Source organism: Lampetra fluviatilis, chromosome 24 (assembly GCF_964198595.1).
Source record: "Lampetra fluviatilis chromosome 24, kcLamFluv1.1, whole genome shotgun sequence".
Taxonomy (NCBI): Eukaryota; Metazoa; Chordata; class Hyperoartia; order Petromyzontiformes; family Petromyzontidae; genus Lampetra; species Lampetra fluviatilis.
This window is the reverse complement of record NC_136298.1, coordinates 13,268,733-13,290,279: the sequence shown is the minus strand read 5'-3', so window position 1 is coordinate 13,290,279 and position 21,547 is coordinate 13,268,733. Positions and strand designations below refer to the sequence as shown.

Here is a 21,547-nt window from a genome sequence, read left to right as displayed (position 1 = left end):
TGTTATAACGCTGTTCTTAAGTGATTCAATTATTACAATGAGTGATAAAGTCCAGGCAGGTGGCTCAGTAGTAGAGTGAGTGGCTCATAATCAGAAGGTTTCGAGTTCAAATCCTGTTGGAGTCGATAAAATATCCACCACTTCGTGGGAGACATCATCATTGGTTGTGCCAGGGACAAGCTCTCCTGCTCTAGGAATGTGGAGGACGGAGGAGGTAGGAGGAGGAGGGAGGAGGAGGGAGGAGGAGGAGGGAGCGTGGGCGACGCACCAGGTACCAGGCGATGGCGGTGCCCAGCAGGAAGCCGGCGTAGACGTCCCCGGGGTGGCTCTTGTGCTGCACGACGCGCGTGAGGCCGCACACGCCGGCGCTCAGCTCGAATGCGAACACGAGCAGCGGCTTGAGCAGCTTGCTGGAGTTGCTCACCACCGAGTTGAAGTAGATCTGCCGTGGAGCACGTAGCGGACACCGCGACACGTTCGCACCAAACGTTTACGCTCGCGTCACGCATACCCAACGGCGGGGGAGCACGCAAACTCCGAGAGACAAAGATCCCCCGTGTAGCCTTAAGAGACTGTTGGGGCAAGCGCAGTCAGCGAGCACCTGTGAAGCCGGCATGGCACACGGGGGGGGGGGGGGGTTGGGTCGCCAGCACCACACCCGGCCGCCTTCGTCTCCCCAATTCTGATGTGTACACACTGCACCAGGTACTCGTTCAAGGCGTAGTCAACCTAGGGAAGGCCCTGGTTTACATATTAGTTGTCATTGTTATTGGTCATGAGCGGGAATTGAACCTCAGGTGGCTGGGCACACTAAACCGTTATGCTACACGAGAAACGCCACACAGTGCAGAATAAGGGGAGAACATACAAACTCATAACAGAAAGGCACCCACGTCAGGAATCGAACCCTGCTCCTGGGATTAATTCCCTAACCCAGCTAGCTGATGCACTGGCTACCAAACGTACAGATTGCCACATGAAAGGAATTGCATTGTAGACAATATCAGCGTGAAAATAACTCAGCAATATGGATTGGTGAAGAAGAAGGTGGAATATTAAACTGGAAATTAAATCGCAAGAATATTGTTCTTGATATAATAATTACAACAGATTACGTTTTGTGGCCATTTAAAGATGTTTCCTGTGTTTTCCTACCTCCATTTTCATAACAAAAAAAATATATCAAAATTTCCGCGGGTAATCTTAAAATGTATAAAAAATTTCCAGGAGCGAGGTGAGGAAAGGAACTTACAGAAATGTAGATGGCGGCAAAGGCAGCGATGGTCGCGTGCTCCGATGGGAACGTCTTCCTGTGAACGACACATTCCGGGTTGGCCGTTAACAACGCGGGGTTAGGCAATCCCTCCTGGAAACATCACGAACGATCGCCTGGCATTGAACATTCGTCACCCTCCAGCGTGCGGATATCGCCCCATCACTCACCAACGAAAACTCACACCCAGAATCTGTGTCTTCGTGTGGCTGATGCTGATGTAGAGCAACAACTGAAATTTTACTCTGAGGTGGTTGAGCGGTGTAAATGGGTACCCGACAGTCCATCCACAGGTGGTGTGCGGTGGGGTAAAGTGTGGGTACTCCCACTTCTTCCAAGGCGTCTGCTCAGTGTGCAAGAGTCAAACAAGATACCCTGTCTAGAGCTCCCTCTCGAGGTGGCCCTTCTGCTAGTGGTGGCATTAATCGAGCCATTTCAGCGCTGCACTTTACTTATCCGCAGCGTAAGCGGCGTTCCGTTTACGGTTGATCTCCCCAGGGTTCCGCACGATCCCCATGACGCGAGGATCAGTTTCATAGAAGTCGTGAAGCGGTCGTACGGACAGCTGGACAGGTTAAACACTGCACAGCTGCCCGATGTTTGTTCGGGTCGTTTAACACGATCTCGATGACGTTTCTCCCTTTTGGCTGCCAACGCGTGGAGCGCAACACCTTCCGCTGAAAAAGCTCCCAGCACACGTTGGTGAAATGCCGGACGACGCGCGGCAAGATCTGCAGACGCAAGGGAGGGTCACTCGCTCGCGCGTCGTGGGGCGTCGTGGGGCGTCGTGGTGCGGCGTGGTGCGGCGTGGTGCGGCGTGGTGCGGCGTGGTGCGTCGTGGTGCGTTGTGGGGCGTCGTGGTGCGTTGTGGGGCGTCGTGGTGCGGCGTGGTGCGGCGCGCGGGGGCGTGGACGTCACCTGCCGGCGCTGATGGCGTTGGCGTCCTGGCCCGTGCAGATGTCCTGCATGACGTAGGGGCTCTCGTCGCAGCTCGTGTTGAGCAGCGTGTAGTTGGGCTTGCACACCGTGAGGAAGTACGGCGCGTGGAACCCCGTGGACAGCTGCAGGATGTCGGCCACGAGCAGCGCCGCGCACAGCCCGAACACGTGCACTCCTGCCCGCCGGGGCCACACACAGCATCGTCGCACGGGAGCAGGGCGAGGAGTCATCGCTCATTCTTGGGTTAGGCCACGTGGAACGATCCGGCCAAATTATTGTCGGGTAACCCTCCACCATCCGACAAGAGCCACACAAATTCAATCGTCACGCACGTGAGCATTTAACAAAGCGCATATTATTACTGTCTCAGCTCGCTGCTAAGTTGAAGAATAATTATCAAAAAAAAATGTTGCGATAGATAAGATGTTTCACTTTAAACATCATAAAGCATCTTTAGGTCATACAATCAGCAGGGTGAGATGGAGCTACTGTATTGATGAATGAAATAGGCCTAATGCAACAGTAATGGCTGTCAGGCAAGAATATCTGAATGTAGTGAGCAATTCAAGAGGCTTCAAATTAACTTTTTTCCAACAGGTGTTTTCTTTACCGTTATGAATAACTCGAATACACCACAGATAACAGGTAGAGGGAGATGTGGCTCTTTGTTCGTGTTGGCATTAGGGTCTCGTTAGGTCTTCTGTTTTATATTGGCAAAGGTGCCGCCCTGCAACATTTTGCTGGTTCATAGTGAGGTCCACACGTAAACAACGCCGCACGGGTACTTCGTGCCACTGTCGTACCCACGAAGCGGACGGCACGACGCAGGTACGAGCTGAAGTTGCAGCCGATGACGGCTCCACTGGCGTCGACCGACGAACCTTGCCGCCTGCACAGGCAGCAGAAGACAATCCCCTCTCCAATCATGATCTGTAAACCACAGGGAAAGCAGAGGATCGTTTCCACAGCTGCTCTGGAGTCGGCAGGCTCCATTTACTGAGAACCAGAGCCGCGTTTCGTGGGTGCACTGTCCAAGTTCTGCCTATTCTCATCAGGATAAGTACCGCCGCACGGAACCTGCCCATCGACCGACCGCGGATCGAACCCATTTATACTGCACGGTGGACAAGGGTGGCGGATTTAATAAATGTGGCCATAGATTCAACCGCCGCGCCAGGAGATGGAGCCAGTGACCTCTGGATTGCGAGTCCGGTGTGCTGACCGTCATGCCGCCACTGCGGTGGCAGCGTCTCGCTACAACCACAAACAAATCTTCACGATTTCCCACAGAGAGAAGGAAACGCTGCCTCTTGCGAGCAGACGCGGCAGAAAATAATGAAAACTCTGCTGACGCGGTTTTTCCAATGGGCAGTTCCACGTGGGTGCAGCTGGGTGCAAGCGACGCGCATTTGCATTTTAGCCCAGGCACCTCATTTGCATTGGCACATGCGCTGGCATGCCTACCATGTTCATAAGCCCACGCCAAAACTGCACAGTGCACATCTGTACTGCAAGCTCGTGCAGGCCAAGTGCAGACAGATTGCAACCAAGCGCTAGACGTCGTCCAACCAGGAATGGTTGCTGTATATTTTTTGCAATACTTGAAACGTACTAAGAACCATTCGTCCACCCCTGCATCGGCCCAGCGATTTGATGAGTTGTCTCAACCTGGGGGTTGCGCTGCAAGGCTCAGATCCTTTAGTCTCGACTTCATGGTCACATCGATTCCGTTTCCCATTTTTGTATAATTTGTACAGTTATATCCACCCCATTAACTTCAATACCCTCATTAGCATCCAATCTGCATTTACTATTCATCACGATCTGTTCACGATGTGACGGTGATGATTAAGGAAATATTACTATTTTACTAATTACTATTTTTTATTCACTAGGAAATAAGGACCACTGAGCTATATAGCCCAGAAGATGAACACAACATTTAGCAGTCTTTTGAAATACGTGGTTAACCAGGTTAGTGTCTAACTGTGCTGTTGGCCGAATGGTTTGCATCGCATTATATTTCTAAGGTTTGCTGAGTTCGCGTCTCCCATCGTCTTGCTGTATTTGCCTCCGTGCAGTTTGCTGTTCTCTGTGTGCTCTGTGTGTGATGTCCCTCTGTGTGTTCCCTCGCTGTGTGTTTTACCCCATTTACACCTGATGATGAGCGCTTGTGTTGCGTTTGAAACGTCGTGATCTATTAAAATTGTATTTTATTTGTGATTTATTAAAATTTTATTTTATTTCTACATACGTGACTTTACCGAAAGAACCAATGAGTATAGTAATTTCTGCAGCCATGAAAGCTTAAATTCTAGATCATATAGCTCTTGTTTAGAAGCGACCTGGCAACAAATGATAGTGGATTATCGTGTAGATATTTATATCAGACAAATACTCTAAACGCATGCTTATAAATGTGGAGGGAAAACCCGGAGAAACATCCACGTGACCACGGGGAGAGAGAGACACGCAAACTCCAAATACTCGAGAGTCAGGGTTGGGATCAAACCCACAACCTCCTGTATACCAGTCGAGGAAGTAAACATCTCGCTACCGTGGCGCCCCTAATAAACGTGTGCAATGCTGCTATTGTAGCACAGGCGCGGGGGGCACGCTCACGGCGGCGGATGGCACGGCGAAGGCGAGGCTGAAGAGCATGAGCAGCGGCACCGTCTCCCGCGCCGGCTCCACGTAGGGCAGGCTGAGGCCGCGCTCGTGGCACTGGAACCCGACGTGTGCAGGCACGAACACGTTGGTCAGCTCCAGGAAGTAGAGCGACACCACGGCCGCGGCGATGATCGGCACCTTTGGGAGACAACGGTAAACGTTGAGGCTGTCAGGGGTAGTAATAACCATGGGAAAGGGCACCCATGGCACGAGGTGACTCAGCATGTGGCCTGCAAGCGGGGATTGTGAGCGAGGATTGTGAGCGGTGGTTCCTGCTGCTGTGTGTGTAATCCCAGTTGAGTAAATTGCAGCGACATTTGTCGACTTTGGCAAATTTGGACAAAGACGCGAACACATAATGACCGACTAGTTGTGAAGCAGGCGAATACACCCACAGCAGTATTAACCAGGGCAGCCTGCCGGATTCGAACCACGAACCTCTGCAACGAGCGGCGAACGCGCTCCCGCTGGTCCACCGCGTCACTGCCCCAGTGTGCGAGTGACACTTGGTCAGAGAGATGGACCTCCTTATAATCGTTTGGCACAGAGTGAATGCATCGAACCGAATGTTACGAGGTGGTCATTCCTCACCACCGTTCGTCGACTGTGTTTTTATGACCGCGAGTAAGGCATCTCAGGGTGACTTCATGTGTTAATGCTCTACTATACCCACCACCAAACCCGGACACGTTTCTCAGCCAGCCCAGGTTGATTAAAACCATGCAGTCCTCTGCGGTAAAATTCGAAAGCAATAAAACCACCAGCTCACGGGAGAAATCAATTCCTGCCACTCCAGCACAGATGCCAATTCCTGGACAGTCCGAAATAAAGATGGACAGGGGCAACCCTACGCTGTACGAAGTGAAAACAGACTGTGTTTGTAAAAGCAAAATAACCGAATGAAATTGTCACAATTAATTAAAACATCTGCAGGATACCACACGTGGGCTCGGCAAAGCGAACCAAGGCTGTTAAACACGTGGTTACTCGTCTGGGTTTCAAAATGAAATGGCTGTCTTTACAAAATCAATAACTGGGTGAGGATGTGGCTTTACTTGGTGGTTTAAAATTGAATTGGTGTAGATGTTAACCTCTGTTGGTGTGTGTACAATGCTCGGCTGATGTACAGTGCGTGCCCGTGGCTGTAATTTCGCACTCCGAAACGAGACAACGACGGTCATCACGACTCGGCCGCATGGCACAGCGTGAACGGAGCCCACCAGTTAGAGCGCAGTATAACATTATTATTATAGTTAACTCAATTGGCGCTACCTTCTCTGGCGCATGCTTAAGACACAAAGTCATTGACAAACAAATACATGGAACATGACCTGAAAAGTTTGGAAAGAAGCACGAAAGAGAGACGCATGCCGGAAACGGGAAGAGTGACGAGTGAATCGGAGAATGTGCGCAGGTCCGTAGCGGCGGCATCGTTCAATTGTTGCGAACAGTAAAAGTCCGCGTGGCCCTTCAAGCGTGGGGAAGAGAACAGCCGTGCCGGGCCGTACCAAGAGCGATCCTGGCACGGCCCTGCTCTGATTTCTAATGGTCGCGACAATGCAGCAATTCAGGGGGATGCATTGGGGATGCTTTGCAGGCCCCGTGTTGAATTATGCGGGAATCCAATGTCCCGAGAAAGAGCCATGCACACAAGGAAATCACTGACAACCTCAACAGTCACTACATATTACAGGCACCTCATGGCTCCGCTGGTGGTGATAGTCATCGTCGACGATGGCGATCTCAATGTGATCCACTAACCCCACGTCCAAGTCACTGAGTTACAGGCGCGCACATCAAACCCAGCTCATACTTCATAGAGGCCATGAATGCTCAGTGTGGCAGGAAGCCATTGGCAGAGGCACGATGTGGGACGTGTTTATTGCTGTGGGAAGGTCCAGGGCCATAAATTCGGTTCGCTGGATTTTTTTAACGCTTTGTTCTCTGTAACCCCATTTTCATTGCATCAACAGACATTATGTTAAAGTCCCATTTTTGAGAAACTCATTAAGTCATCGGCCGAGTAGAGCAGTAGAGCAGAGCAGAGCTCTGCTCTACATCACATCCTTTATAGCGCCCTGCTCGGCAATGTGGATATTCTGCGTTCATGTGTTCATGTCTCAAAACAGCACGCACTAAGCAAAACTATTTTAAATCCGATTCACCCCATGCCCCCAACACCGACTCCATGAGCTGTCATAAATTGGGGACGCGATTCCAGTCAAGAATCAACGTCTTTGTCTCGTTGAGTTCCATCTCATTTGTACAATTTAGTTTGCTCTATTGGCCTCAACATAGAAATGAGCGTTCAAATTACATAAACAAAAACGTGTTCTTACGGACACGGGTCAACGTTTTCTATTGTGGGCATTGAGTATCGAAGGTGAGCCATGAACCGATGCAATTCTCTGGTTTCCTGCTGGCTTTGCCTGTAAATGCATCAATAGCCAATCGCATTGCTGTTGTACAAATGGGTCTGCTGCCTTGCTGGTATTTTAGAAACACAGTGAGAGTAAACCCCGACGTGAGTTGAACTGTGTGCGCAATGCTAACGACGGTGGGAATCTAGCGCAGCAGTGCTGCACAAACACTGCGAGCGGTGGCGCTGCAGTTGAATCCAATTTATAAGGAGGTGACATCAATCAATGTTCACAACTGCTCTTGACAGCCGATACAAACCCTGCCGCGCGCTTTCAAAGGCGATGACATCCAAGGAGTACGGACGGCATTGACGTGGCCGCCATGCGTGCCAGCTCCGTCACGCGGCGGCACCGCCCCGAGAAGTGACTGCAGAGGGGGGGGGGGGGGGGGGGCCCACGGCGGCGAAGAGCTCGCGAGGGCACGGAGCCGCACCGTCGCTGGGGTCGTGGGGTCAAATCTGGGCAGCCGCCCGTGACGAGTCCTCGTTCTCAAGGGCAATTAGTTGATGCAAAGGCGGAAAATCAGAGGCTGCCTCTCTCCAGCGTGCGACCACGGATATGAACTCCAGACCATAGATCACGTCACCTCGTACTGATCGAAACGTACACGTGAAGGCCGTGGGTGGGTGGATGGGTGGCATAGGTGGGTGGGTTGTTCCATGGAAGCCGTACGCAAGGAAAGTGAATTGTCACCAAGGAATGTACGAAAACAACTACAATAACATTAAACGTGTAACTAAATGTTACATCTGTTCTTTAAGGTAAGAGTTGTTGCAGCAATAGTGCAATGGACACAGCATGACACAATCGTTGGTAACAGTGTTTGGTTTGAGTGTCATGCGACGGACGCTCGTCAGGGCATATGCCCTCGAGGGTGCACCCCCTGGTGGGGGTCGGAGGTCACAGAAGCGACTGCTGCTATCCTCGAGGCCTGTGGGGGTCCCCTCCTTTCTGGCCGCCTCAAGAGATGTCAGGGCATGCACCAAAAACATATTTTTCAAAATTCAAACAGCTCTGGAAGCACCGTAAACTGTCGCTGTGCAAGCCGTGGGCAGCGATAGTCTCCTTCCCGCTGCCTGGTGAACTTTAATCAATCGCTAAGTAGCGGCTCATTTCCAACTGCCTGGAAACTGGCAACGGCGATTCCCAGCCTACGTAAATGGAGACAAATTGTCAACTTCAAACTATCGACCGCTTCTGGTGCTGTCTGTCGTCTTGCAGAGTTGTGTAAATGTAAATGGCCAACAACTGGAATGACACACTCAGCGTCTACAAGGCTCTCAAGCTTCCTTGCCACATCGATGCAGCCCCATTGAGAGGAAGGGTGTGGGGCGAGCTCAGGTACACCAGAGGAGTCCTAATACCACGTGACATGATGCAATGCCTGACCTTCCTGTGGATGACATAATCAGTAAACGATCTCACAGGTTGTAAATGAAGATTACCATCTTATTATTGTAATTATTATCGTAGATATGGTTAGACAGTTAAACTCAATGTCGAGATCAACTGCACCAAAACGGGCAAAGGCCTCATTGAATGAAAATATTCCATCAAGTCTGGCATCCTGCATATTATGGCAATAGTTGTCACATCTGGGAATAATTGTGGCAGTAAGAATACAAGCGAACAATTATAGAGCTTGACTTCTTCAAGCGGTGTTAGATTACAAATCTAAAGTCAAGTCATGTTAAACTGACATTTGCAATGTTGCATTGTGGGAAGGATCACACGCGCCTGAAATTGTAATGTGTGGCGTGAATTATCCGCTTCACCGGCTTTATTTAATGAGCACAGATAATCTGTTTTTCCAAATGCGGGCAAAACAACGGTAATGATAGGGAGGTCACCGAACCCAGCGGTGGCTGTGGCGCTGCGCCAGACTCACAGCCACGATGCCTTCAGTTGACATTCAGATTGAGGGTTCCCTCTGGCTATCATCATAATTGGTTGAACCAAGTCTAGCTGCTTATGAGACACTGAAATGTCAAAACTGGTCCACAGTTTGATTGTATTCCTGATCAAATAATGCACACACAGAATTCCGTGTGGCTGATGGGAGGCACAGTTGTGAAGGCGGTGTACTGTCTGCTTGTTTATGTTATGAAGTTGCAAGGGATTGCCTGTGGGTTTAGCTCACTGCGGTGGTGAGCCGTTGGCTTGGAGTTCACCTTGTAAGCATTTACACCCAGCCAGTGCCATTATTACTGATGAGGGGAGAGGCACTGAACAGACTATGAAAGTTCACAGTAATGGACAGAGTAAAGATGATCAAGAATCAATGGAAACCCAAGTCTAAAGTGTTTAAAGTTGTAATTGGGGAAGATTAGTATTGTGCATCGCAGTAGTGATTGGCATAAAGTGGAGGCGAGGAGATGGTTAACGGGAGTCAAAGTAAAACAGACTTCGAGCTACTTACTGTGGGTTAAACAAATCAGTGGTTTCTTACTCAAATGAACATTGAGGCAGTTTTCATCTCCTGTTGCATGCCTGAGCCAGTGGTGGAAATCCTTCATTCTTATGACAGGGGTGAGTCTATCCATAGTACAACCATTGTTGACTTACCACAAAGTGATTCTTATTTTAATACTCCAGAGGGATGATGGGTTGAGTCAACACTTAGCCAGGATTTAAACTCGCAAAATTATGATTGTGAGATGCTCACTCTACTGCTGAGCCATCTGGCTGAATTTCCTGTGGCTTTATGGCTATATCAATTTAAAAAAACGCAACACATTCATTATTAATACCGCCACGTGACGGGAGCAATTAGAATCGACTGATGTTAAAGACACTCGCCTTTTGTCAGAGCAGAAGGCAACACTGGTACTCTGAGAACAGTGTGAAGATTTTAATAAACAAATAGCCACTTTTAATTGACATATTAACCGATTTCTGTCAGACATTGTGTAGCTAGATTAAATCTTATAACATCAAAATTGTAAACTCTTCTAACCTAAATTATCCATCATATATTATTCAAATGAGAAGTAACTCCTTTCAAAATGCTAAATATCAAGGCCACATGAACATATCATGTTTAATTGAGGACAACAAGTTCACAGCAGTGATATATGCCGCGACAGACATGGGTTCTGTCTTGAAGCAGGGCAAGCAGCGCCGCCGCTCGAGAGAGAAGATTAAACATCGGAGTCTATCCCCCCTGGGAGATGCAACGGTCAGCACACTGGACGCGCGACGCATAGGCCACCGATTCCATATCCTGCCGTGGCAGTTGAACCCGTGACGCGAGGTGACGCGAGGTGGCGAATCTCTCACCTCCACGAAGTAGAAGCAGGGCAGCGAGAGGTCGTTCTCCCTGCCCGGGCGGCCCCTGCCCTTGTCCTTTGCGGCCATCGCTGCCGCGCTCTTTGGCAGCTGGTGCGGGAGCCGACGGGATCTCCGGGAGTCTCCTACCCTCGGCGTGCGCTCCTCCGCATAGGCTCTTTCTCGCAAATGTTCACGCGATCGACACCCCGGCCAGACCGCGTGCACCCGTGCCGTTTGTCGAATTCAGGACGCCATTGACAAGTTCAGATCACCTGCAAGGCAAGAACGGAGCGATGGTAATGTGCATGCAAAGCACGTTCCGTGCACATCGCCAGAACACACGCGACCGGGAGTATTTTAATGGTGTGCTTCAGGTGGAAAGGAATCATGTTTCAAAGTGTATTTTTATTCTAGTTTCTCTGCATGGATTCACAATAACTGTGAAGAATGGTAACACCTGAAAGGCACGCATCTATATATTTTAATCAGTAAAAAATATCTTCCATTGTTATCGCGATCATGCAATCAGCATCGCGCCAGGAAACAAATAATGAATTCACGTGTCTCCTACAGCATTGCGACCCTTCACGTTAGAAAACGAACCACGGAAGCGGATATCCCAGAGCTACCTCTGAGATCCCTTCAAGTCACCTCTGGTCCACACACCGAAGGGGCAGTATTGTTCCCAACTGCTGCGCCCCTGAGAGGCATTTTCGTCACACGCCAGGCACACAGATATTTGACATTCTCAGAGCTGTAATGTAGCCAATTAGGGTTAGGGTTTGCCAATTAAGCGCAGAACCAAATTTAACGTGGTAGTTTTAATGGACCCATCGCAGTGATTGGTGACCAGGCTGAGACCATCGACTAAGTCACACAATGTTGCCCATCTTAAACCCTGGATGGCAGCGGTGCCAACTCAGCGTTCTGACCTCTCAGCCAACCAGCCACCTCCAAAGCAGCCCCATCCTAGAGACGTCAAAGTGGGCGACGCTCCCCGTCATCGCCCGTGGGCAGGCGTCGTCACTCGGCGTTGCGGTTTCATCACCTCGTGTTTCTCGTGCATCTCCACACAGAACACAAGGTGGCCACTGAAATGTGTGCTCTGCATAATCACAGAGCTAAGGGTTAACTGCAGCTCCTGAAGCCCTCAGGCGTTATGTTTACGGACAGATATCGCCCGTGATAAACATATGTCTCTCAGGCATCGGTGGGTATCGTGTCTCATCTCCACAGAGTCACAGCGCTAAACATAGAGTCGCGATTATAAACCAGAGCCAAGCTGGGCCATTCCAGCAACATCTGGCACGACCCTGGCTGAGAAGTGAATTCACGACCACTGAGAGGAGCAGCCCAGCACGGCTCACGTCTCGTCCCATCGCTTCAAGGGCCGTGCAGCTTCCCCAGCCTCAGTCCCTGTCCTCCCCAGCTGAAGGAGAGGAGACGCGGGGAGCAAGCTCCGATGCCCACGTGTATTTCTAAACCATCGCGATTGAAAGCGATTCAAGTTAAATGTGTCGGGGCCCTCACGGTGGGTGCAAGCGGACGCAGCCTGCGGGCCCCACAGCGAGGCGAGGGTGGCTCTGCTTCTTCACCTTGCATGCCCCCAGGGCTTCAGGCCTCACGAGATCTTCTCTGGAACGCTGCCAGGCCGACTTGGAGTTGTAGACAGGGATGATGGGCATCAGGCACGACGACCAAAGTGCAAGATACTGCATAATGCGCCCATAATGGATAGTGGCCAAATTAATACGCAAACACTTTGCCTTCCCAAATCTCTCTCAGCAGAAGATCAATAATCATCGCGCATCCCATCAGCCGCACAGACATCCAGGAGCGCGTCATTTCAGCCGCATTGGTTCAACACAAGCAGAGGCACGAGCCGTCACGACATCCACTCCCTCGTCAGCGATGGGAGGCGGTGACGGCTCTGATGGACCCATTCCCTAACTCCATCACGACGAGGAGGAGTGCAGCTGTTTATTTACCACCCTCACCAGTATCCAGCCACACACACAGTCGCCGTGGCGGGTCACGCTTTCCTGAAAGCTCTCCTCGTGAACACGATGGACACCGGACCTCTGACCTGGCTGTTAAAACTCTGGTATTGTACAAGATTTACAATTCAAACACAGCCCCTAAATTCCAACCTCAGTGGCATAACTACAGACGTCTAAATAGTTGCATTCAGGTACTTTTCCAAACAGGATAAGAACACTTGGTACAGTATTAGCAACTGCACTGTCGTTTACAAGCAACTCTAGGGAGCAAATGGGATTTGGCGGTATCACATTACGAGCCATCGTCTAACCCTCGATCATTACAACAGCCACATCTCACATTACACGACCAACGTTCTCAATTCATACCGTCTGCTGTGGCACATGCATCGTCGGAAACTTGGACACCGACAAAGAAAAGTGGAACAAAAGCCGAGCAATGTGCAAAGAAGCATGCAGAGACGCGTGCTTGGAATTAAGCGGAAAGCGGCACGTGTGGATGAGAGGGCACTCGAGTTACAGACGCCCTGATGAAAGTTTTAAACCCAAAGTGGTCGTGGGCAGGAGACGTCGCGAGGAAGGATGGTGGGGGCCACGGGACGAGCGGGGAGACGGAGTGGCAGCCGAAGGAGCGCGCAGCCTGCAGGACGACCCCGTGGAGATGGAGCAACGAGATCGACTCTCGGGCGGGAGAACGACGGATTGTTGCATCGCGCGACCATGAGGAGGGAGTGGCGATGATTTGCACTTTTAGATCGAGATTTACAACTCAATTATTGCGAGCTGCTTTTTGTGTTGAGTTCGTTGTCCTTCCCCCGCACCTCGGATTAGCACCGTTGGCTCCGTATGATGCGATATTATTTCAACATACAGTACATCTATAGGTTTCAACCTTGCACATGATCACAATGGGAATCCTACACAAATCTGCTGACAATAGAATCCCACGACCTCACCAGGCATGTGCTTCCGAGTTCATCACCCCTTCAGGGTCGATATAATTGAGTATAGTACCACTATGGATAGACTTGCTTCCGGCATAGTCATGTGGAATTACCATCACCGACTTAGGGTTGTAAAGAGTGAAAGAGCACATGTATCGACTCCTCGATTAACATCAATCCGCAAATCTCAGGGCACATGCATCAACGTTTTAATGTTTTCTTTCAACTTAAATGCAAATGACGCGCCGCTGCATTGAGGCCGATGGGAGGGGAACCAAATGGCGACGAGATGGAAGACTGAGAGACGGTGCCATGGCCCTGAATGTTAAATATTTACCGAATCATCGGGGTTGGGATTGCCACGGCTCCAGTGAATAACGAGACGACCACTCTAGCTGCTGCTGCTGCTGCGTTGTGCTTGAAGCAGAGCTATGAATATCTCCGTGGTCGACATCATCATCATCCTCCTCCTGCTCAAGAACACCGTTACCATGGGAACCCGACATTGACCCTGCACCGAGGCAAGCATCTTGCTGCTGCCGGCGTAAGCAGCCGGCAGACCCCCACGACTGCCCTGCAGGATTGCCTTCAACATATTTATTCACGTTTACCTAACATTGCAGAACGTCTTTGTTAAAATCATGACCACGACCATGCTAATCGTCACTGCTTGACACACGCGCATTTTGTGTGAAATAAAAACACATCGAGACGGAGACTTCGTCACGCGTCTTGTTTGCAATATCGGCGCGATCTGTCGCTGTACATTAAGAAAACATCCTGACGAATCCTGTTTTAAACCAGCCATCCTCGACGCTTCACGGCGCCGATCTAAACGAGTTAATTTTACCACGAAATGAAATAACCGCCACCTCAGCAGCAGCAGCGGCAGTGGCTGCTGCCTGGCTGCTGGGTGGCTGCTGGGTGGTGGGTGCGGCGTTGCGGGCTGTACAGCAGGGCGCGCGTGCCCTGGGGGGGGGGGGGGGGCGACGGGGGGGGGGCGACGGGGGGATGGGTCGAAACGACGGCGATGTCTGAACATTGTCAATTCACTGCCGTGGGTCGTTGGCCATACTTCATCGTGCTGGGCAACACTGGTCGCGGATTGTGGGCAATCTGGATGCGTGGGTGCATGGAAGTGCAGTGCAACAACGGATGTTGCGGCAGCCCTATGGGCAACCTGTGTGTATGTGCGGTGGTCACCCATCCAAGCACAATCCAGGCGCAGTCCTGCTTAGCTTCCCAGAGCAGACGGGATCAGGCACATTCCGGGCGGTTTGGTCACAGGCTCTTCACGTAAATATTGTATCATTAACGTCATGTTATTAATACTGCGCCGTATAAAACTGAAAATTTAACATTTCTGACATGCGCAACATGCAACGTGAGCGAAAAGTTATCTTCAGCACGAAGTTACAAAACAAGAAGAATCTTGTTACGCCTCGAAAGTCGAGATGAGACATCTCCCCTCCCCTTGCTATCTCACTGACTTGAGCCCCCACGGTGAACCCGGTCCGAACCCATTCGCCCGTGCGCGTCGCGAGCCCTGGGAGGGGTTGCGAGGAGCAGTGCGGAACGCGGCGGCCGCTGGGAGCCCTCTCAGGGTGCAGGCAGGGCCGCTGCCTTACTGGGACTGCACCCGAGTACTGTAACACTCAAATTGGCTGGAGATATCTGATTGGTCGGATCAGTAGTATCACGAGATCATGAGAAGTTGATCAAATCATGCGCTATCAAGCAATTTCACCGCATGGATTAAGAAAAGTAAATGTCAATATTTAGTATTTACGTGATTGTCTGACCGTTTGCACATAATATGCGTAAAGTGTGAATAATTCGTCATGAAGTGTGAATAATTCGTCTGCGAAGAGCACAATTCGTGGCGTGCGCGAGAAGAATCAATTTGAATCGATGACTCGACGCATCGTCACGTGACTAACGAGCAGACGCCGGTCACTTGAGGGCTCGGGCCCCTTGGGGCTCCGGCAACAATCACTGCCACCACCTCGCTCCCTCCTCACCCCCTCCCCCACGTGGAGCCCAATTACTGGACTGTACTACCAACTGCACCGCGCCCCAGGCCCTCAATGCATTTTGCTGCGTTTCCACGACCACTGGAAGCCAGACCCGGGCCGTGCTTGGCCACTGCATGAAGAGTCCAGCACGGCTCATGCCTGGTCCCAATGCCTTGAGAGCCACGCGGCTCCGTGGACTAAACGTCTCGTAAAGACGATGTATTGCAACAAGATGCAACACGTGCTTAAACAAGCTGATCGTTGGCAGCGGTGCGCAACAAAACAATAACTCAGCACATTCGTTAATAACACTCTGGCCTGAAATTGAAAACTAAATAATCGGTCACGTTTCAGGAAATGGCACTTCTTCATAGCACATAAAAACGAACTCATCAAAGGCACAAACGTAAACAGTGGTCACTTGTCACAATATCACCAGGAAAGCAAACCGGACAGTGAATCATAATAGAAGAAGTTGTGTTCAATAACTGATTAACACCGTTGCAAATCAATGTACTTTATTTCACCGTGCAGGAATCCATGATTCCAGTTGATTCTTGTCAGGGAGATCTCGGTAGCCAGAGTACAAGTCAGGGGTTGCCACCCGGCCGCTCTGGGCACGCAGACGTCACAGCTCCCCGCGCGAGACTCACGCTGCTCAGCAGGGTACCAGGCGAGGTCCTCGTTGGGATGCGCCACGTCAGCGGAGGAGAATCAATGTCTCCGACGTCTCTTTTTACGGCGGTAGCGCCCAGTGACTATTGCCAAGAATGTAGGGGAGTTAAATAATGAATACGACGATCATGAATCAGCGTTTTATGATGCCTAAGACGGGTATTATAATTCAACGTCTCTCGCGCGAGGGTTTAGGCACCGGGCATCTGACAAGAGACAAGAATAATGCGAACCCGGCCAAGACTCCGAGGAGTCGGGGCATGGCCTTGCCGCAAGAACCCTCGTGAGAAGACTCGCTACACTAATGCCACTCTCCTTGGGCTATGGAAAAGCGATAGCTATTCAAATAAGTACGAAATGTTTCCCTGTAATGTAAAACACCACTCAATAAATATTTTAAGCACATAAACCAGGGAGGCTCGTAAATTTCCAGCAGAGCTCCTTATATTTATGGCGTCGAGTTTTAACGCTCGGCGGCCGCTGATAGCGCGGTCGCCGTGAGCGAAGCGCGGGGAAGAGTCGGCGGCACTCCTCAGTGCCCGCCAACTCTGTGCGCTCAGCCCCCCCATTCGGGGTTGTGACGCCGGCCACTGGGAACTCGGCTTCAACCAGACATGTCAGCACTTACCGACAAGTTGTGATACGAAAGTAGAAAGTAATGGCGTCACTTTTATCAGCGGCACTGGCGACACGATACAATTGCATTGGACACATTTGTAAACAACAAATGTAACTCGGCCACTTTCAGAGATCGACCCAGCTGGGAACTCCATCGAGGGAGTGTCGACTGCTCCACGCGCTGCGCACACACGCACGGACAGCGAGGCCGCGAGCCGCTGTTGTCGCGAGCCCTTTTGTCCGTGAAGGGAATTTTGTTGATATTTAGACAGAACCTGACGTGGTCATTTTAATGAATCATGGAAAACAAATCACAGGGGAATAAATGCTGATTTCTCCTAACTTCTCCATCACCATGCCAACCGAGCTACCACGACTGTCTACGGTCTCATAATCCCTCGCCGCCAGTCTCAAGATGATCCACAGCGCCACTGTGGGACTCTTCACCCACACACAGCAATGAGACCTCATCTCCACAATACTCCGATCCATCCGCCGGCTCCATATCTCAGTCCAGGTCAACGAGAAGACTTCCATTGTTGTCTTCAAGATCCTCCATGGAAAAGCCTCTCCTACCTCTCCCCTCTCATCTCACTCTCTTTCCCGTGCTCACCCCTCAAACAATCTGACTTCTTCCAATAGATGCTCCAAGTCAACATTCACTGAGTGTGATGACTTCATAGTCTGAAACTTCCTTCCCCCAGCGCTCCGTGCCGTTGACTTCCTGCCGCTGTTTAAGTCCAGGCTCGAGACATGATCTCTTCTCTGTCTATCACTTCTCTTTTAGATAATACACACAACGTGAAGACCGTGCAGTAGATACACAACGTGTAGACCGTTTGCAGCAGCGTCTTTGCAGCGAGGTCACAATCAGGGGTGCACGTGTCTCCGTCCGGCACAGGCGAGAGAGAGAAGCACCCTCTCGCCTGTGCCGAACGAGAGAGTGGCCGGTGCGATACTAATGTGTGGTGGAGGACATCCACTGTCGGAGTGTCCGAGTCCCCTCGGTACCCATGCGTGTGTACCCACTCAGCTCGCCATGGCAACGGGCGGCCAGGGCATCAGACACACACATCACGCACACACATCACGCACACATCACACACACACATCACGCACATCACGCACACACACATCACACACACACATCACACACACATCACACACACACATCACGCACGTCACACACACACACATCACACACACATCACGCACATCAAACACGCACGGCACATCGTACAGGCAACCACCACCACTACACGCGCGACGGCAGCTGCCCAGAAAAAAGAAAAACATTAACAAACCTCCAATTTGCATCCCGCCAATTAGTGTAACGAGCCTAATGCAGAGAGAGCACGCCTATACACCACGGTGGGAGCTGCGGTGGATGCCGTGGATGTGGTGGTGGTGGTTGTGGTGATGTGGTGGTGGTGTTCGTGATGGATGCAGTGGTTGTGATTGTTGGTGGTGGTGGTTGTGGTGATATGGTGGTGGTGGTGGTGGTTGTGATGGATGCAGTGGTTGTGATTGTTGGTGGTGGTGGTGGTGCTACGGGCATACGAAGGAGGAGCGATGCCCTCACGCGCAGCCACCGCTGCACGAGGCTCGTCTCGTTTCTCCGCCTCGCTCTGGAGCTTCCTTCGCTCGCTCCACTCGTCTGCTCGTAACGACGTCGCATCAGCATCACATTTGCATAAAATGTCCATGAATAGACGAAAACTTCCATTGCACACACGAATAAGATGCATGTGTCACAAGTCTTATGGATGAACGGGAAACGATGAATCGGCACATCGCATGCCCTCTTCACGTGCCTGGAGGGTGCCGATGGCAGCACTGGCTGCAGTCCGCACGTGGACTGTAGCCGCACGTGGACTGTAGCCAGAGGCATAGCCGCGATCATCGCGACATGCGGATGTTAAGGCCACGCAACAATGCAATGCGTGCAGAATGGATGAGCGATGCCACGAATTAATGAATTCATTAAGTAATGTATTAATGAAGAGAATAGCAGCGATTCCTGTCCAATACCAGGGAAACTGGTGGACCCTGCAAGGGATGCATGGCTGAATGAATGGGGATGACGGGGTGTGTGAGATGGAGAGGGTGTCTAGGTGAAGGAATGGCTGGCTGAATGAATGAGGGTTTTGTTTGGATGAACAGGGTGGCTGGGTGAAGGAATGTATGGAGAATGAATGAATGATGGTGGACGGAGAGGGTGGCGAAACGAATGAATAAATTATAGGTTGTGGAGGATGGAGATGGTGTCGAGATCAAGGAATACATTTATTGTTTGAAGGGATATTTGGCTGTGTGAAGGCATGACAGGATGTGTGGGAGGTAGAGGAGGGTGCCTGTATGAAGGAATACTGAATGACGGGATGTGTGTCTGTGTGGAGAGGCAAGCTGACGAAGGAATGAATAATGGGGTGTGTGGGACGGAGCGAGTCTGGGCGAAGGAATGGCTGACGACGTCGCTGTCGTGACGACTCCGCGGCCTCTGCAACACGCACGCGGGAGGGGGGGGGGGCGCTCACCTCCTCGGAGACGCTGGATGGAGGAGGCTGCCGGGCGCAGTGGCGGAAGAAGCCGCAATGGCCGCAGAGGAACGAGACTCGCCACGCGGCCAAGGGGGTGTCTCCTCCTCGCCGCTCCACACGGGACACGCCGCTCGGGTGGAGGACGCGAGTTGAGCCGACAGAGCGGGGGGGGGGGGTCGCGGGGGAGGTCGGACGGACGGCGCGGGGAGTGCTGCTCCTCCTCGCGAGTCGCAGCCGCGCGGAGCTGCGCGCCCCTCGTTTATTATTCACGAGCTGTCGCGACGGGGGCGGTGCTCACGGCCAGCTACTACACCGCCACCACCACCCCCACCCAACGCCAATCACAATACCACCACCAGCAACAACACAACCACAACCAGTCACAACAATACCACCACCAGAACCAACAATAGCACCACCAGCAACAATAGCACCAACAACACCACGGCCAATAATACCACCACCACCAATAACAAAGACAAACACACGTGTACACACCACGGATATCACAGCATACCACGTGTACAAACACACCACAAATTACAAACACAGGCAATCGCCCGCGCTGACTGCAATGGGTTGTGGGCAGGATGGGGCATTGCCGCACAGTCCACTGTTGCGCTGCACTTCTTTGCTGCTCTCAGTCAAAATCTACCCGCACTTACCAGCGTGGTGAAGTATGGTCATACATTCCCACGGTCTGCAAGGCGTGCGGAGGTCCGCACGCGCCCCTGACCATGTACCATCCATGTACCATTGGCAACCAGCACCACGAACACCAGGGCCTCCCCTGAGCTTGCCACCTGTTCGGGGTTTGCCCGGACGGTCCGGGAATTGAGATCTGATTCAAGAAGGCAGGAATTGATTTGTACCGAGATGTGGTGATGTTATTGCGTTAAACTGGAAGAGGTAGCAACAATAACCACTCACCAAAGATCCCCCGTGCAGCCTTAACAGACCGTTGGGGCAAGTGCTGTAAGCGAGCACCTATGATGGCCGGCACGGCACACGAGGGCGTGGGTGGCCAGCACCACGCCCGGCCGCCTTTGTCTCTCTCGTGGCGATAATTACACATCGTACCAGATACTCATTCTAAGCCTGGGACGAGGAAGCCCAAGACCGGGTCAAACATTCGCCAGTTATTGGTCGTGAGCAGGAATTGAACTCGGATTGCCGGCTTCGTGACGCAGCGCGCCAATCACTGCGCCACCGCTCCCCCGTCAACCAGCAGCCACAAAGGCGATGCTGACTGCTGGTGTGCGTGCGCCCCCGCCTGGCTCTCCCAGCGAGCCGGCCATGCTGGGCCCGTCACTTCCTCCACCTCGAGTCTCCTCTGCGCACTCACCACCACCACCATCAACCACCTCGCTCCGTCGCCACAGACAGCCGAGGGCACCCACCCAGTCGGGCAGCAGGCGCGCGCGGTGGGCGAGAGGCGATGTCGCGACCGCTGCTGCCATTGCCCAGGCAGAGCCGATAGCTGCTTTCGCGATGCAACTGCGTGTCTTCCACTCTCTCAGCGTTCATATTCTGTACGTACGATTGGCTATTGTCGGCTCAAATAGGAACGTTTAAACGAACGTCACTATTGTTGGTTCAAATAAGACAAGTGCTGGCCAAACAACATCAACTCAATCAATAACAGATATAGTTATATTTGGTACTCAAATTTTACGGAAAATTATATACATATAGTAACTTCAGCAATTGCAATTGTAAACATCACAAGTAGACTGGACGTGATTGAGCTCTGGCTCGGTTGCTATGACATGGCTTCATTCTCAGTCCGGATTAGTCCCAGACTCATCACGTTGGTAATAAACACATGCTCACCATCCACACAGTGACCGTGACAACTGCGATTCTTCAAGATCAGGCTGGTGTTTAAAAACGTACAAAGGCCCCCCTTTATGCATGGCCAGGTTTATTGTGGGCCAGAGCCATAGCGCCCTGGAGACACAACGGAAACATTCCAGGTGACAAAGGCCAGCCTCTTGCATAGCCGTGATGTTATAGGTCACCACAAATTAAGCCTCTTTCACAAACACGTCTTTACAATCACTCTCAACTAATTTTATACTCTTTAAAAAACATGGTGTTTTCTCCCAATGTTATCTCTATTGTGCTGTTGTATCATGTCACGAAACCAAATATCCATTGGGAAATCGTGCAGAAGAGTGGAA

The 21,547-nt window shown here is 51.4% G+C and overlaps 1 protein-coding gene across 3 annotated transcripts in view; it reads right to left on the bottom strand.

The window, feature by feature from the left end:
- PLPPR4 (phospholipid phosphatase related 4) overlaps positions 1–19,731 on the bottom strand; it is a 28,275-nt gene extending 8,544 nt beyond the window's left edge. For 2 of the 3 annotated variants that reach the window (XM_078867796.1, XM_078867795.1), the window contains exons 1-7: positions 19,362–19,731; positions 10,582–10,844; positions 4,835–5,020; positions 3,016–3,142; positions 2,192–2,387; positions 1,253–1,310; positions 269–442 (exon numbers count right to left, since the gene is read on the bottom strand). In XM_078867796.1, the coding sequence (XP_078723922.1) occupies positions 269–442; positions 1,253–1,310; positions 2,192–2,387; positions 3,016–3,142; positions 4,835–5,020; positions 10,582–10,659 (819 nt within the window). In that variant the 5' untranslated portion in view covers positions 10,660–10,844; positions 19,362–19,731. Of the gene's footprint in view, positions 1–268; positions 443–1,252; positions 1,311–2,191; positions 2,388–3,015; positions 3,143–4,834; positions 5,021–10,581; positions 10,845–16,048; positions 16,215–19,361 lie in introns of those variants that run through there. The other variant, XM_078867797.1, reaches the window with a different exon arrangement.
- Between the last annotated feature and the right edge of the window lie 1,816 nt (positions 19,732–21,547).